This window comes from Mauremys mutica, chromosome 2 (genome assembly GCF_020497125.1).
Source record: "Mauremys mutica isolate MM-2020 ecotype Southern chromosome 2, ASM2049712v1, whole genome shotgun sequence".
In the NCBI taxonomy this organism is placed as follows: Eukaryota; Metazoa; Chordata; order Testudines; family Geoemydidae; genus Mauremys; species Mauremys mutica.
Window position 1 is genome coordinate 150,004,073 of NC_059073.1, and position 17,522 is coordinate 150,021,594.

General features: G+C 38.2%; 1 protein-coding gene across 2 annotated transcripts in view; it reads left to right on the forward strand.

The window, feature by feature from the left end:
* Positions 1-17,522, forward strand: part of LOC123365255 (cadherin-10) — a 148,385-nt gene that overhangs the window by 46,152 nt on the left and 84,711 nt on the right. For both annotated transcript variants that reach the window (XM_045007970.1, XM_045007971.1), the window contains exon 2: positions 4,153-4,534. In XM_045007970.1, the coding sequence (XP_044863905.1) occupies positions 4,304-4,534 (231 nt within the window). In that variant the 5' untranslated portion in view covers positions 4,153-4,303. The remainder of the gene's footprint in view (positions 1-4,152; positions 4,535-17,522) is intronic.

Consider the following 17,522-nt stretch of genomic DNA (forward strand, 5'->3'; position numbering starts at 1 on the left):
CTATTCCATCAGAATTTGGGTATGTTTCCCAGAAATTTCCAGTGGCACTAATAAAGTGAAAACAGTTAGAAGCTGGTAACAGTTTCAGGTTTCTCCAATGATTAGATCAGCTCTGATAAGGTAATGAAGAATCTCAGCTGACTTGCAGTATTTAGTACCGAGCTGGGGATGCCTCAGTGTCATTTGTATTTCTCATCTAACTCTAAACCAAAAATACCATTTTCCCCCCAGTGCCCTTTATTTAGTGACATTGCCACTACTAGTTGCAGTATATTAAGCAGAAGGGTTTTGTTGTTGTTGTTGTTTTGTATACGGTACATTTATTTCATTTCAAGTAGGTGACCATCAAACTTAATATTATACTGAAAACAGCAGGATGAACTCAATGAGAAGTCTAAGGGGGAGAACCCTACTGTAAACATCCATTAAGCAGCTTAGCCTGCCAAGTTCATGTACATTAGGTAGTTTTGTAACTTTAACAAATTCCATCAGAGCTTTCATTCCACTGACCTAATTTAACAAGAAGGAAATTCAATAACAATCCCTAACACTGAAGCATTATTTCCCAGGAGGAATTTAACAACACTTCTACATCAAATAGTGATGTGTGAACAGTGGAATATACATACCTATGGGGGGAAAAAAGCAAGAGAAAGAAGACACTATCTCCTTTACACAGGTAATCCAATAACTTTCCATGTTTGGGGAAAATAGTAACAGGTTTAAGGGCCAAGTTCATAGATGTACATATGCAACTCCCTCTTACTTCAAGAAACATCAGCTACGAGCAAGATTTAGTCTCTCTCTCTCTCTCTCTGTCAATAAAAAGAATATAGGTATGGGTTTATGGGCAACACAGAATTGTGGTAGTGCTATTCAGCAACAAGTAAACACAAGGTACCTACCCCATGTAATACACTTTATGATTGAGCCTGATCCTTCCAACCTTTGCTCCCATAAATACTCCTTTCTCATACAAAGTAAGGATGTGTGGGTCTGGCAATATATCATTACAATGGAATAATCCTGGGTCCTGATCTTGCTTTCATTAAAGTCAAAAGCAAACTTTAATTTAATAGAAGCAGACACATGCCAGTAAAGCAATGCCTCACAGTAATACATTGTGCTGGGAGATGCTCATATTTTATGAATGGCTTTAAAAATAAATATTATGTAAAACAATAAAATATTTGAAACGCACTAAGGTATAAGAGACTCATCATCAGACTTTTGCAAATTGAAGAAAAAGATTAGTACAGTGGCTTTTTTTTAGAACCCAGAACAGAGCACGAGGGCAAGCAATAAGGGGCATTGTTTGACATTTATGATCACAAACACTTGTAAATTCCTGTAAATTACTGTGAACATGTTTGTGGATGACACCCTTCAAGACCTTCCTCACAAGGCAAATACTTTGTGATGTTTGCCAGTCCCTCAGCTCCGAGTAAACCCAAACTCTCAAAGCAAAAGTTAGCTTCTGAATTCCATCTAGTCTTATGTTCCAAAATCATGTGAAATTGCCAAGTTTCACATGCTTTCCACCCCAAACCATGAACCAGCCTAGCCTCACTAGAAACTTCTTGGATTGGTGAATTTGAAATAAAATGGTCAGTAACAAAACCCTCAGTAAAGGAAAAGTTTATGAAAATTTTACACAGCTTTACTTGGAAGAATCTGAAATGCTTAGGGCTGTGTTCATCCATGGTGTAAAGCCACTGAAGTCAATAGATTTCTGTCAGGGATCAATGTAGCCAAATGCATTTTTCTAAGGTGTGCTAAACAACGTTGTGCCCAAATCAGGGAACTAAAGGAAAACCCACTAAGTTTCTGTATCATTTCAGGGTTTTTTGTTGCATATGGAAGAATACAGTATATGTATATACTGAGGAGCTGCAAGCATTGGCTGTATATTCTTCCTTTGCAGATTTAAGAGAAAAAAAATCAAAAAGAAAATGTAGAGAAAATATATCCTATTGAGAAGCATTAGGAGCATTCATATACTCTTGCTGCCTAGCAACAGACACCATTTCCCCCTTAGCAGAGGCCAGTGGGGTCTGCAAAAAAATATGACGCCAACATTTCTCTCTCACAAATTAACCAGTAAGGAATTAACAAGTTCTACACTTCTGTTCTGGGTGCAGACTGCATTATGTAGGCTATACAAAGCTGTTCTTATTTCATTTAAGACAAAATACTGTGGAAAGATTATTATTATTATTCCCCAGAAGTGCACTATTAGTGTTCAGAAATGTGCTAGCCCCTTTACTGAATAAGTAAAAGAAAAGATTGTTGAGGAATGTCAATCAAACAGCCCAATCTTGTTCCCACTGAATTAATGGTAAAGTCACGTCCTTTGTGTCCATACAAAATCCAAGTGACTTCTGTTCAGACTTCTGCCAAATTTGGGTGTAAAAAATTAGACATGACACAATAAGTAAGGATGGGAAACATAAATGTGGGGAATGAGAAGGAAAGGCAAGTGTTACCTTAATAATTGTATGTAGTTACTCATTTTAGTCATGTGTATATCTGAGTTCTGTTGGGCGTGGTACTTAAGGTACTTATGGGAGTTACAGCTAAAATGAATATTTTTAGGTAGGAGTTGAAGAAGGTGGTAATGGAGGCTTTGCAAAGAGGAACTGAAAGAATAGGGTGCACAGAGTGGGTTTACAAGTAATCCAATGTTTTAATCTTGTTAGCCAGTGGTCTGAAAGACTAATGCAAAGCAGTTTTAGAAACCACAGAAATGATGAAACATTAGTTCCCCACTGTTTTATATATTTATTTGCATATAGATAGAGTTCTCTTATTTATAGCTACTAATTTTTGTCTGCTATATTTATGTATATTAGAATAATCTGTAATAATAATTGTACATATTTGAAGTCCGTAATGTACCATTACGATACATAATTATATATCTTTCATTTATACTTAATATATTTCAAAATAGCTTTGGTCAAGTTACAGTGGTGCTTTGGAATAAAATTAAAGATGAAATGTGATTCTAACGAAAACATTTAAGTGTTAATATTCTTTTTTTTTTAATTGTATTTTACATGATTTGCCTGCTGAAACACATCTAAATGAGCCATGCAGACATTTGCTCTTAAGCGTTTGGTAATTTCCAAATTGAATCTTTTAAAGTGCAAATCAGCTAATGGTGTCAACAGTCATGAAGAGTGATATGCTGAGAAGGAGCATAGGCACAAGATTGGAAACAGTTTATTTCTGTTTGATGTCAACATAAGATATTGATGGAATCTGCCTATTGTTTCACCATGGTGCTAAATGCTTCCTTATTGTGTCAGGAAAAAAACCATAAAATGCTACACAAACCTAAAAAATACACATTTGGAAATGGATTTACTTTTTTTCTCTCTGTAGTAATAGTTGTGTATTGAGTGTCAAATTTAAGTATATTGTAAGCGAAAAAATTCTGAATTCACAATGACTTAACATCAAATCAGATCAGGCCCTAGATATTTCAGAATTTTTTTTCTTGCATTTAAAGTTGTTTGCATGCTACCTCAGTTCATACTGTAAGTACTACATCCTAAGAACTTTCTATATTAAAAAGTTTGCCTCTTGTCATGTTCCATTTCTTCTGATGCATATGATGTTCCCTTTTGCCATTTAAAATGCCTTGGGGAACTAGTGTTCACCATTTCTGTGGTTTCTAAAATTGCTTTGCATTAGTCTTTTCAGGCCTCCGGATAACAAGATTAATAAAACACTGGATTACTTGTAAATCAAATCAGGTGGAAAACATTTGAAGTAAGGGCTACAGTATTTAATATGTAAGTGCTATTAGTATTAAATCCCCTAGTCTACATGAAAAAAACACCCTCAAAGTTCTTAAACTGAAAAGTTAAGAAAAAAAGTTAATCAGCTCAATGCACTTTTGTTGTGTTCCTCATGTAATGTTTTGAAGCAGCTACCTACTCCATTTGCAACCCTCCCACTTGGTGAAGGTTGACAGAAAACCTTTATAGTCACCGCATCAACCATCAGTTAGGTGCACGTGGGAAATAACCAGTTGCTTTCTTTGCTGTAAGGCTTTACAGCTGTACTGTCAAGTCTGATATGAAGTCAGTCACAGGCAAATGGAATGTTTTCAACTTACACTGTGTCTTTTCTGTTTACTTTGAGGATTTGGTGGAATATGTGTGGAAGGGAGATGAACTACTGGAAATCACTTGGCTGCACTGCCAACTAAAAAGACATCAAAAGGTAATCCAGGAAAACAACACTATTGACCCCACAGCCATCTGGCTTGGAGGACAGACAGCAGGGGAGAACTATGATAATACAACAAGTCGTACTGCTACTGCTGCTCTGGATGTGTCTGCCACATTCCTGCTATGCAGAAATGCTGTTCAGAAGGACAACTGACCACCAACCAAAAGGCTTTGTAGCACGTGTATCCGGGAGTGATGGAAAAGCACTTCACCGCCAGAAACGGGGCTGGATGTGGAACCAGTTCTTCTTGCTGGAGGAATATACAGGCTCTGATTATCAATATGTAGGCAAGGTAGGTCTTATTAAGGTTTGATATTTCTCCATTACATCCTTATATATTTGTCCTACTACTGTTCTCAAGTTGTTATTCTCCTAGCTGAATGGTTGGTTTTCCAAGCAACACTATACAAGTTGTTTATCTGCTCTATTGGATATCTCTAAAAGTAACAATGCAAAGAGTTGCTTAAAACTATTTAGAAACATACAAATGTTTGAAACAAGTTAAAGCAGGGGTCGGCAACCTACGGCACGCGTGCCAAAGGTGGCACGTAGCCAATTTTTGACGGCATGCAGGGCTGAGCCGCTCAGCCCGCCACAGCTCTGGGGTTCCCGCTGCTGGTCCCTTGCCAGCTGAGGTCCCGCTGCCGGTCCCACTCAGCGCCCGCTGCCGGCCTGGGGGAAGGAACCCCAGACTGACAGCAGGCTGTGAGCCCAGCTGACAGGAGCCGGCAGGTGAAACCCCAGCTCTGGGGTTTCCACCGCCGGCTCCTGCCTGCCGGGCTCCCACCGCGGGTCCCACTCAGCGCCCGCTGCTGGCCTGGGGTTCCTTCCCCTAGGCTGGCAGCGGACTGAGACGGCAGCTGGCTGGAGCCAGCGGCTGAAACCCCAGAGCAGCAGCGGGCTGAGCTGCTCAGACCGCCGCCGCTCTGGGGTTCCCGCTGCTGGCCCCTTGCCAGCCGGGGTCCCACTCAGCACCCGTTGCTGGCCTGGGTGAAGGGACTCCAGGCTGGCAGTGGGCTGAGACCCCAGCTGGCAGGAGCCGGCGGCTGAAACCCCAGAGGGGGGCTGGCAGAGATGCTCAGCCCACCCCTGAAACCCCAGAGCTGGGCGGGCTGACCCGCTCAACCTGCTGCCGCTCTGGGGTTCCAACTGCTGGCTCCTTACCAGCTGGGGTCCCCACTGCAGTCCCACTCACCTTGTTTCCAATGCAGGCCCCCTGCCAGACAGGGTCCAGGTCCTACCAGCCGCCAGGTCCACTCACCTCAGCTGCCAATCTGGGGTTCCAGCTGCTGACCTCCTGCCAGCCGGTTATCAATGTATAACTCAGAAGACTGTGTGCAGCTTAAAGTATTTAAATAGGTGCCACCAGACATTGGAAAACTTAGCAAGGCCAAGGATCACACTAAACTAATAAGATCTGCATTTTAATTTAATTTTAAATAAAGCTTCTGAAACATTTTGAAAACCTTGTTTACTTTACATATAACAGTAGTTTTGTTATATATTATAGACTTATAGAGAGACCTTCTAAAAAACGTTAATGTATTACCAGCACGTGAAGCCTTAAATTAGAGTGTATACATGAAGACTCGGCACACCACTGCTGAAAGGTTGCTGACCCCTGAGCTAACGTGTATTTCACAAGTAATTGTGTGATCTTCACAGCATTCTTACCACCACCAACTACCTACTTTTCTCTCCTATTTCTGAATCTAGTATTTTAAAATTATTTCTAAAATTGTTTCATATTTTTTCTCTGACTCTTTTCAGTTTCATGCAAATGCATGTGGAGTCCTATCCTTTGTCTTTACTCTTCGCATACAATCCTTTCAAACACAAAATGGCCTCCCTCCTTCAGTGTTCCCTGTGTGTTAATAAACTGCAGAGGATGAATGTCATTAACAAATGTGATGGAAAATAAATATGAGGAATGAAATTGTGAATTTAATGCTACTGACACCAAGAAAAGAATTCTGTACTCCCAGATTAAAGGATAAATTAATAGGCCACTTTCTGTATTGACTTCACTTGATGTAGTCCGATTTTTTTTACGTCAAGATGGTTGTACTGAGTCTGTCAGTGCAGAACTTGGCCCAGTATTACAGAGCCCCATGGTGAGGGAATAGATGGAATAACTACAAGTGAAGAATGGCAGCAGTTGTAGAGATGAAAAATAAGTAATTTTATTATAGGCAGCTACTAAAAGTAAAACAGCAATTTGCTCAACCAAAATCTTCCTGCTTTTACTCCTTTCATCCAAAGCAGGTGCTAATGAATCCTTATTTAAATGCAAATTACTTGCCCAAAGTCAAAGTAATCAGAGTAGTGCAGAGGCCATGCACGGGGCAGGTAAAAAAATGCATTGACTACATTCTTTATTTCTTAACCCTCCTCTGAATGAACTCCCATGGTTAATGAAAGACAAAACCAAGATAGTTCCTACATTCTGTTGACTCTGGATTTTTGGGAGTCAGGCACTATAGCTCCCTTCTGAGCAACTGGTTTCTCACATTTCTCTTCCTAGCTATTGGTTTCTTAGCTTACATGAAGTCGGAATTTTGTCCATTAAAATGGGGCTCTCTACTTCCTTTGACTGTATCACTAATCATTAACTATTGTTTGAGAAAGCACCAGCTGAGGCCTTACATTTTTGCTTTTGTTAAACAACAGATTCATTGAGAAGCAACCAAAATGTAGATTTCTGTGACAGTAGATGCCTATTCTGAAAAGATTTAATTATACCACATTATCCTGGGTAATATCCACATCATGTTTTGTTGCCTTGATCAGATTAAGGTTCATGACTCAAATAACCTCATGTAGTACAAAATAACCTGATGTATTATATAGGTTTTATTAATTCAAATAAGCCAATTCTCTCTATCTCTCTCAATATAAAATGTTGGGCTTTTGTGCTGAAGAATCATGACAAATTGAGCATTGTACAGCCATACACAAGCTTTGACAATACAGACTCAGTTAGAATCAGAGAATCAGAGAATATTAGGGTTGGAAGAGACCTCAGGAGGTCATCTAGTCCAATCCCCTGCTCTTGTTCTGTCATCTGCACTACTGAGAACAGCCGAGCTACATCCTCTTTGGAAACCCCCTTCAGGTAGTTGAAGGCTGCTATCAAATCCCCCCTTACTCTTCTCTTCTGCAGACTAAATAACCCCAGTTCCCTCAGCCTCTCCTCGTAAGTCATGTGCCCCAGCCCCCTAATCATTTTTGTTGCCTTCTGCTGGACTCTCTCCAATTTGTTCACATCCCTTCTATAATGGGGAGACCAAAACTGGACACAGTACTCCAGGTGTGGCCTCACCAGTGCCAAATAGAGGGGAATAATCACTTCCCTTGATCTGCTGGCAATGCTTCTACTAATACAGCCCAATATGCTGTTAACCTTCTTGGCAACAAGAGCATACTGCTGACTCATATCCAGCTTCTCATTCACTGTAATTCCCAGGTCCTTTTCTGCAGAACTGTGCCTAACCAGTCAGTCCCCAGCCTGTAGCGGTGCATGGGATTCTTCCTTCCTAAATTCAGGACTCTGCACTTGTCCTTGTTGAACCTCATCAGATTTCTTTTGGTCCAATCCTCTAATTTGTCTAGGTTACTCTGGACCCTATCCCTACCCTCCAGCGAATCTACCACTCCTCCCAGCTTAGTGTCATCTGCAAACTTGCTGAGGGTACAATTCATCCCATCATCCAGATCATTAATAAAGATGTTGAACAAGACGAGCCCCAGGACTGACCCCTGGGGCACTCCGCTTGATAACAGCTGCCAACTAGACATCAAGCCATTGATCACTACCCATGGAGCCCAACAATCTAGCCAGCTTTCTGTCCACCTTATAGTCCATTCATCTAATCCATACTTCTTTAACTTGCTAGCCAGAATACTGTGGGAGACCGTATCAAAAGCTTTGCTAAAGTCAAGATATATACATCCACCGCTTTCCCCATATCCACAGAGCCAGTTATCTCATCACAGAAGGCAGTCAGGTTGGTCAGTTATTTTCATTGACATGATGATACATGTGCAAAACTCAAGAGATTTAAACAACAGTCCTGCACTGGGATCAACTGTGCCTCTATGGAGTCCTACTGATGTCACTGGCGATCTGCACAGGTACAGGTACCAATGAAAAACTGGGGCCTTTCTTTGGGCTCAGAGCCCCCAGAGTTTCATTTTGAGCTTCAGTCTCATAGAAGCCAACACACAATACAAATTTCAGCTGATTTTAGTCAAAACCCACCATCTTATGGAACAATCCTATGAAATGTAATAGGGGAGAAACCAATAGGGTTCTATGAGAGTTATTCTTGCAGACTTGTATAAATTAATAGAGTGAGAATCCTTTCCATAGATTCTCCCAGCCATTGTATGAAATTATATAGCAGGTATATATTTTTCTATTAAATTCCATAGGACTGTCTTATAAGAGCTTGTACATTTTGTGCTTACATTAGTAACCGTAAATAGGCTCAGGTTCCTTAACTTCATAATTTTTTTAATTTTAATCTTTTGCAATCCTGGCCTTAGGTTTTGTTTCTATCGATTAATCACAGTTAACTCACACACACAACTAAAAAAAAATAATTGTGATTAATCGCACTGTTAAACAATAGAATACCAGTTGAAATTTATTACATATTTTGGATGTTTTTCTACATTTTCAAATATATTGATTTCTATTACACCACAGAATACGAAGTGTACAGTGCTCACTTTATATTATTATTATTAATTACAAATATTTGCACTGTAAAAATGATAAACAAAAGAAATAGTACTTTTCAATTCACCTCATACAAGTACTGTAGTGCAATCTCTTTATCATGAAAGTGTAACTTACAAATGTAGTTCTTTTGTGATATAATTGCACTCAGAAACAAAACAATGTAAAAATTTAGAGCCTATAAGTCCACTCAGTCCTACTTCTTTTTCAGCCAATTGCTAAGACGATCAAGTTTGTTTACATTTATGGGAGATACTACTGCCTGCTTCTTATTTACAATATCGCCTGAAAGTGAGAACACACACTCGTATGGCACTTTTGTAACCAGTGTTGCAAGGTATTTACATGCCAGATATGCTGAAAATACATATGCCCCTTCATGCTTCGGCCATCATTCCAGAGAATGTGCTTCCAGACTGATGATGCACATTAAAAAAATAATGCATTAATTAAATTTGTGACTGAACTCCTTGGGGGAGAATTGTATGTCTCCTGTTCTTTTTTACCCACATACTGCCATATATTTCATGTTATAGCAGTCTTGGATGATGATCCAGCACATGTTTGTTTTAAGAACACTTTCACAACAGATTTGACAAAACGCAAAGAAAGGTACCAATGTGAGATTTCTAAAAAAAAGATATAGCACTCAACCTAAGGTTTAAGAATCTAAAGTGCCTTCCAAAATCTGAGAGGGATGAGGTGTAGAGCATGCTTTCAGAATTCTGGAAAGAGCAACACTCAGATGCAGAAATGACAGAATCCTAACCACCAAAAAAGAAAATCTACCCTTTGCTGGCAGCATCTGACTCAGATGATGAAAATGAACATGCATCGGTTTGATCTGCTTGGTTCATTATCGAGCAGAACATGTCATCAGCATGGATGCATGGCCCCTGGAATGGTAGTTGAAGCATGAAGGGACATATAAATCTTTAAAGCATCTGGTACATAAACATCTTGCGACGCTGGCTACAACAGTGCCATGCGAACACGTATTCTCACTTTCAGATGACATTGTAAACAAGAAGCAGGCATCATTATCTCCTGCAAATTGTAACCAAACTTGTTTGTCTCAGCAATTGGCTGAAGTAGGACTGAGTGGACTTGTAGGCTCTAAAGTTTTACATTTGTTTTATTTTTGAATGCAGTTATTTTTTGTACATAATTCTACATGTGTAAGTTCAACTTTCATGGTAAAGAGATTGCACTACAGTACTTGTATTAAGTGAATTGAAAAATACAATTTCTTTTATTATTACTGTGCAAATATTTGTAATAAAAAATAAATATAAAGTAAGCACTGTACACTTTGTATTTTGTGTTGTAATTGAAATCCAATATATTTGAAAATGTAGTAAACATCCAAAAATAGTTAAATAAATGGTATTCTATTATTATCAGCGTGATTAATCATGATTAATTTTTTTAATCACTTGACAGACCTAGTTACTATATAAAAGTTTTATACAACTCTAGTCCTTTGTATGCAGTTGCAGACTAGTCCAGCTATATTTCCATTTAAAATACCCAATTTAGGAGTCAACTGTGCAGGGAACATGTGATGGAAAAATGGGCCTTCCAGACAGAATTTGTGCTTTTGAATTATACAGTGTGTACATTAAAACCCCCATGTACTGTAATGATAGACACTGACCAGATTGATAAGGGGTGTAACATTTTCAAAAGTGACGTAGGAGCCTAAATAATGTTATTTTGGAAAATTTTACGCAGGTTCTAGTCTTGCAGTCCATTCTTATGTGGTTCATTCAACTGAAGACAGTAGGACTATTCATATAATTATAAGTACTGCAGAACTGGGCTCATAATATCTAGAAATGTCAGTTCAAAATATTTACAACCAACATCTAATTTTTGCCAGGAAATAGACAGAAAAATGAGTTGTAAATGGACCAAAGGATAATGAGGTAGTGCCACTCAAGGAAGGAAGCAGAGTGTTTCTTCCTCATTAACACCCAAAGAGTATGGTGCTGAGAGGTGGTGAAATTCTCAGGACAGACAGTAGCTTATTTGTAAGTGGTACTTGGTGTTAATAATCAAGATTCTGATTAACACCTTGTAGCTGGTAGCTAAGTAAGTTTATTCTAATTTTTTTTTAGTCCTACTTTCTATTAAAATTCACTTACAAAGTACTTTATTTTGGAAAATAATGCGGGGAAGGACATTCCTAGTAGTTTCTTTAACTATTTCCCTTTTAGTTCTCTCATGAAGCATCATTGTTGCATCTATGGCTGAAGGATTGAAGTTCATGAAAAAAGAAGAGAAAATAGTTATAATAGTCCTTTTTTTTTTTTAAGGGTGGGGAATATACTGAAAGCAAAGTGACTTTTTTTTTTCCTGAGGGAGGCAACAGTTATTAAAATTCCCAGGAAATATTAGTGGCAAGTAGGAGTTCGAGAATGACAGAAGCTTAAATGTGATTAAATTGCCTTTGTCAGCCACTATTTCCATTTATTATTTATTTCTCTGTGTGGATGTAGTTTCAGTGCTGACCTTTAAAGACTATTATTTATTGCTTGTACTTACAGGAACATCCAAAATGTGCTGGGTGCTATGCAGACATTTTTAAATATTTATTTCTGTTTATAATACATCTTTCAAAAGTGTCTACGCAACTTCAAGGCACTCTTGCCATGAATTAAAAACACAATTGCATAGCCAAGCCAGCAGCACGTCCTCATTCCAAACAGAACATTAATGATTGGTGATAAAAACAGTTCTGCACAATACCTCGCCTCACTCACCATCATCATCTTCTTACCTCTCAAAAGGCTTCGGGAAATAAACAGGCCTGCAACATGGCCAAAGACCAAATGTTATGGACTATTGTAAATGAAAGTGTGGAGTAAATGTAAAAGTTAAGAGCACCTCAAAGAGAATGCCTTGCTAGCAACTCCCTCTTTTCTACATGGAGGCATTTTCAATTCTGGCACCTCCTCTGACTACAACTGTGGCAGTATAGCATTGCGGGGGAGAAAGGGATCCTTGCTCTGAGGTGTTCACAATTGAAGACAACAAGCCACATATTGAGTTGTCAGACAGGGATAAAATATTATTTTTTTTAAACATCTACTGTCCCCCACCACCCACCTACCTGGGCATTGTTACTTGTCAGTTTTCTTCTGGGCAGAATAGTAGAAATGGGTCTTGTGGAAGGATTTAAAGAGGAAGACAATAATGGCCTTATGGGCTGGTTAGGAAGAGTTTTCCATGTATAAAGAAAGTGACAAAGGTGGTTGTGAGGGGGGATTCAAACAGCTTATTGAGGCTGGCATTGCTGAAGGATCGAAGCAGGGAGAGGGAAAATGATAAGAGAAATGAGAAAATAAGTAGACGGGCAGAATTGAGAACAGGTTTGAAGATAAGGTTGCAGTTTCATGTTTGGTATATTTACTTTGTGAGAAGAATAAATCCAATCTGCACATTCAGAACATCCCACCTGAAAAGCAGCGGAAATATATCAAAGTATATTTATGAAAAGCCACCTTCTACAGCAGATTCATTCTATGGTGCTTTACTGAGCCAACCACCCTATAAAGAACAGAACAACAAGAAAAGTGTCATCATTTAACCCCTGTTTCTAAAACACAGACATAGAATAAACAGTTCAGATTTCTTTTTGAAGTCTTCACCTTTTATAAAGTTAATATATTCATATCCGCCTTTCAGGATTCACAGCTGAGGCTGGGAAGAAGAGAAATGAAGCCTTATTTCTTAAATAAATTGTACTCCTCTTTATTGTGGTAGTGCCTAAGGATCAGCTTAAAATGGGTCCCTGTGGTGTTAGCCACTATACAGAGTAGCCGACAGTTCCTGCCCTGAAAAGTTTGCAATCTAAATAGACCAGACAGACACAGGATGGGAGAAAGGGTAGAACAGACAAGCAGACTGAACAATGTGATGTTCCACAATATTGTGTGTGTGTTGAGGTAGTTAGGAGGTGCTAAGCAAAATGGAAAGAAAAGGGAAGAGAGATGGAAAGTTGAAGAAAAGAAAGATGATGGGGACAGGCAGGCAAGATGAGGGTACAAGGGGCGGGTGTGGAGTGAAGCTGAGATGAAGAGATTGTGAGGGAGTAGGTTGAAGCAAACAATCAGTCATCACAGGGCAGAGAACGTCCAATCAATGCTGTAGAAAGTTCTCTGAGTGTCTGACGCTGCTTCTGCTGCTGGAGTCTCTGGCTGGCTCCTCTTTGCAGTTGTCCCCAAAGGCCACAAAGGGAGGGGAGACACCCCTTGTGTCCTAGTTTCCCCAGAGTTTGTGTGGAGCGGGGGCAGGAGGTTTGTATGTGAAGAGGAATGTAAGATTGAAACAAATCATTCAATTAAAATAGGCCAAGAATATAGGGAAAATGTTTGCCAAGGGGAGAATTTCAAAGTCAAAGTGCTTAACATAATCTAATTTTAAAAATGCAAAATGCCGTTAATATAAGGACTGCAGTGGTATGATCAGAAGAAATGCAGACTCTGAAGTACCAGATTCTTCATGATTGTGATATCAAAGCTGTTAGCTTCCTAAACTCATGGGTGAAATTCTCTCTGGTAAATCACATCTCTTAGTATGCATCCATATCTCTAGCATATCTATCTGAAGACTGCTGAATATCATAATATCCAATTAAATGATTCCTATCTGTGAGTGAAGTTCAGAATGCAGCTTGCACATTGCTTGTTTTGTGGCCTTTATTATTATTTAAGCCGGTTCCAGAAAATACAACTGGAAGAATATTATAGGAATGTAGCCTAGATTATCATGAGCAAGTTACAGGATATACCTAACTCAGTAGGAACCAAAATGTCACCAATTAATGTTAAGAAAGCAGCTATTCAAGCACATTTGTGACCTGCTGAGATAGACACAACAGCTCTGAATATATTGCAGTAATTCTGAGTTTTACTAAATAATATATGAAGTGACTTTTTTTTAACAAGGATATATATATTTTAAAACCTCAATAATTGTGTTATTTTCCCCAATAACATTGTACTACATATTGTAAACTCTCTGGGGAAGGGGCCAGGCCTTCCTTTGTGTGTATGGTGTGTAGCACCTTGTGGGTGCTAGTTGAAATGGATGGTGATGATAATACTAAAGCATGGCTTATTTATGTCAAAAACTATATTTTTTGTTTCCATTATCAAACACTATCCTTTTTGGCAAACGAAAGAAAATTAGAGCCAGAAAAGGAAGACATTATAGGAGGATGTGATTTACATATGGATTGTAGAATCTACTGGAAAATCTTCGTAATGCTATCATAGAAGATAATAGCCTACAACAAAGCAACTTTTCATAATTCCAGAGAGGTGACTCAGAGATTGAGCCAATTGAAGTTTAAAATTCTAACAGACACAAGGATTTTATCTAGATTTGTTGTTTTATAATAATGATTAAGAATTCTATTCTGTTTTAGCTGTGGTGAAAGGGTAACATGACCTTAATGTGCCCAAGGACTGATTCCTACTTTATTTCCTCCTTTGTTTTAGTGTCAGGTGAAAATTATTTATTTATTTTTAAGAAAGAGGTGCTGTTACAAGACATGTCATTTTCAAGCTTGTTCTGAAAAATTGGATTAATCCTAAATATACCTGAAGAAAAAAATTAATGACTTTTTCCTACAGAACCAAAAGTACTGTTCTAACAATTATCATCTTAAGGAAGTACCATTGTGTGTCAAGAATATCATAATTCACACTTGTATTCAAAGAGGTCTCTCTCTCTCCCTCTCTCTCTCTCTCTGTCTGTACTGAACAGATCTATGCCAGCTGTAATAACTTTTTCCCAACACACTGCAACCTGTTCATAGTAATTAAGTGTCCAGGAACACCTATAGTGAATGTTGTGAAATGATTTGAAAAACTCTTCATTTTTTCCTGCTATTATATGTACATGTATCAGAAAAGATAAATTAACATACACAGAAGAATGCACATGGGAAAACATGACAGCTACAGGTTCAGGACAGGAGCTTTTCCTGTGTTTCAACTTAATTATGCAATTAGTTTGACTTCATAAAGTTGTTGTGGCTAAATGTTTTGCAGTAGGTAAGTGGTCTATAATTTCATCTCTACAGGTGTGGGTTCATATCTTGTTCAAGTCTCAAGTGAAGATGAGTTTGATAGTCTAATCCTAGTTCTCCTTTGTCTGTAGAACAAAAAGCTACCAGATATATTGACACTTGGCAGCTTCTTCCTGAGAGCAATGAAAGAGTGGAATGGTGAAGCTGTTGTAATTGGTACTGTAAGGCATTTGTGGGAGCTTTTCTGGCAAATTTACAGGATGATGCTTGGTTTTAACCATTGCTATCAATCTGTCCTTTTCTTACATCAGCACTAATGCCACTCACAAATGTAGAATGAAAACAAATCACTTACAGTTTTAATTAGTTTACATTAAAGGAGTGCACAGTATAGGATGTAGTTTGTTGAAATGAAGCTTACAGTACTTTTTATCCTAATTCTGCTGAAAAGAATTAACCATTAGTTAAAGATGAAGCTTTAAAGTTTCCAGTTTAACCTGATTTAACCTGAGCAGGTATTGAAAATATTTTTGTTTCATGTGTTAATAAATTGATGTCCTCAGATTTTAAGGCAAAGTGTTGAAAGGCAGCAATATTCCACATCCTGTCATCTCTCACTGACTCTTACTGCCCCTGAATTTATGAGATAGACTTTGCAGCACAAAATGGAATATTTAGCTCTTCTATAGCTAAAAGACTCTTTATCCTATTCTCTTCATGTGTAGATGATAGTTGGTGTTATAGGATCTCGTAGGACTCTCATAATCCAGGAAACTATACTGTGTTGTGTATGTCTCAAATAGGACTATCAAAAACTATCTGGTTTTGCTTCATGAATTCCCACATGCAAAATTTGAAAATCTGGTGAAGTTAGTTAAGGGTGAAATTTCACCTTTTTAGATATGGTGTTTCTTAACCAAAAATAAATACATATATACATAAAAGAAAAAGACAGAAGCAAGCCTTGGATCAAATTGAAATTTTTCAAAAAAATTTTAGGCAAAAAATTGCATATTTTTCCATGGCAAAAATAACTGTGGTTTCCCCCCTCCCTTCATTTTGGAGGAAAAACATGAACATTTTGATGCAATACCTCAATTTTTGGATTTTCTCCCCCATCACACTACTGTACATATTTTCCACCCAGTTCTACACATCACTCTCAGCCAGTGGCAACGGTGTTCACACAACCAGTCACCACTCAGGTCACTGGAGATTACCCATGTGAGTAAAACACCTCCAGTGGATTAGTTATGTCACAAATTGGAATGTTTATATATTCAATACATTCCATAAGAAAAATCTGATTGGGCCAGTAGGTAGGGTTGCCAACATTATATTTCAAAAACAAGTGACTGTTTTCTTAGCACCCTTCCCTTCCTCTCTTCCTATTACTATTGTTATTATTTATTATGCATTATTTATTATTAATTAAAAATCAGTACTCATCTACATTTGCTAGGGTATTTCTTGCAGCTTTTTGCAGCACTCAGCAACTCCCGACCTTGTTGTTGAGAGGTGAAAAAATAAGGGATGTCCCTTGTAATATAGGACTGTTGGCAACCCTACCAGCAGTTATGCAAGAATAGAAAGTGTTATGTTTCATGGCATACCACAGAGAAGTTAGATAAAACATAGAATACTCCTGCTGGAAGGTTGTAACATAACACTACTTTATTCGTTAGAAATAAAAATAATATGCAAGAACCCATAAACAGAGCGAGACAAGGCAGGCTCTCCCTAAAACATAAAGACACAATTCGCCCCACCTTACCCTAGGCTGTCTGTTAGTTAACTGACTCCTAGGTCCAGACTGCACACTTCCCTGCAGATCTCCTTAGCCTGCAAGCAGGAGCAGGAAACCGTCCCGAAATTTAAAGTGACAGCTTGTAATTTTCACAGTTTTCAATACACCACAAAAGAAGCAAGCATCAGTAAACAGACTATCACAGAGTAGAAGTGACAGCGTGTGCAATAAGGGGGAATGTAACAGTAGTATGAAAGTGCATAATTGTACTTTCTTTAGACTAAACATACATAAAGTCCATGAATACAATTTTTAGTGATTGAAATGAAAAATACTGAATGTGGGTCATAATATAATAATAGCCCAATGGATTTAATGAAAAAGAAAGATGGGCCCAACTAGCAGCCATAAATCCCTCAAAATTTGAGTGAGTTTGTCTACAATTCTGAATTTTGCAGCTCATACCCAAGTCTACCCAAAGTGAGGGGAAAATGAGCTAAGATAAAAAAGATCGAAGTAGCAGAAGCAATCAAAACTTGATGAAGTTTAGAGAAAGAAAACACAAAATACATATGGGTAGAGTCTGTTAGTGTTCAGAAATTTGTCCAATAATGTTACAGATGGTAAAATGTATAATATATTCAGGCATGAAGAAAGGAATTTAAGCAGAAATAAGAAGATGCAGCTACAAAACTTACAGGACATTTAGTATCCACTGTGCATGCTGTATCATATCATAGTGTCAAAAC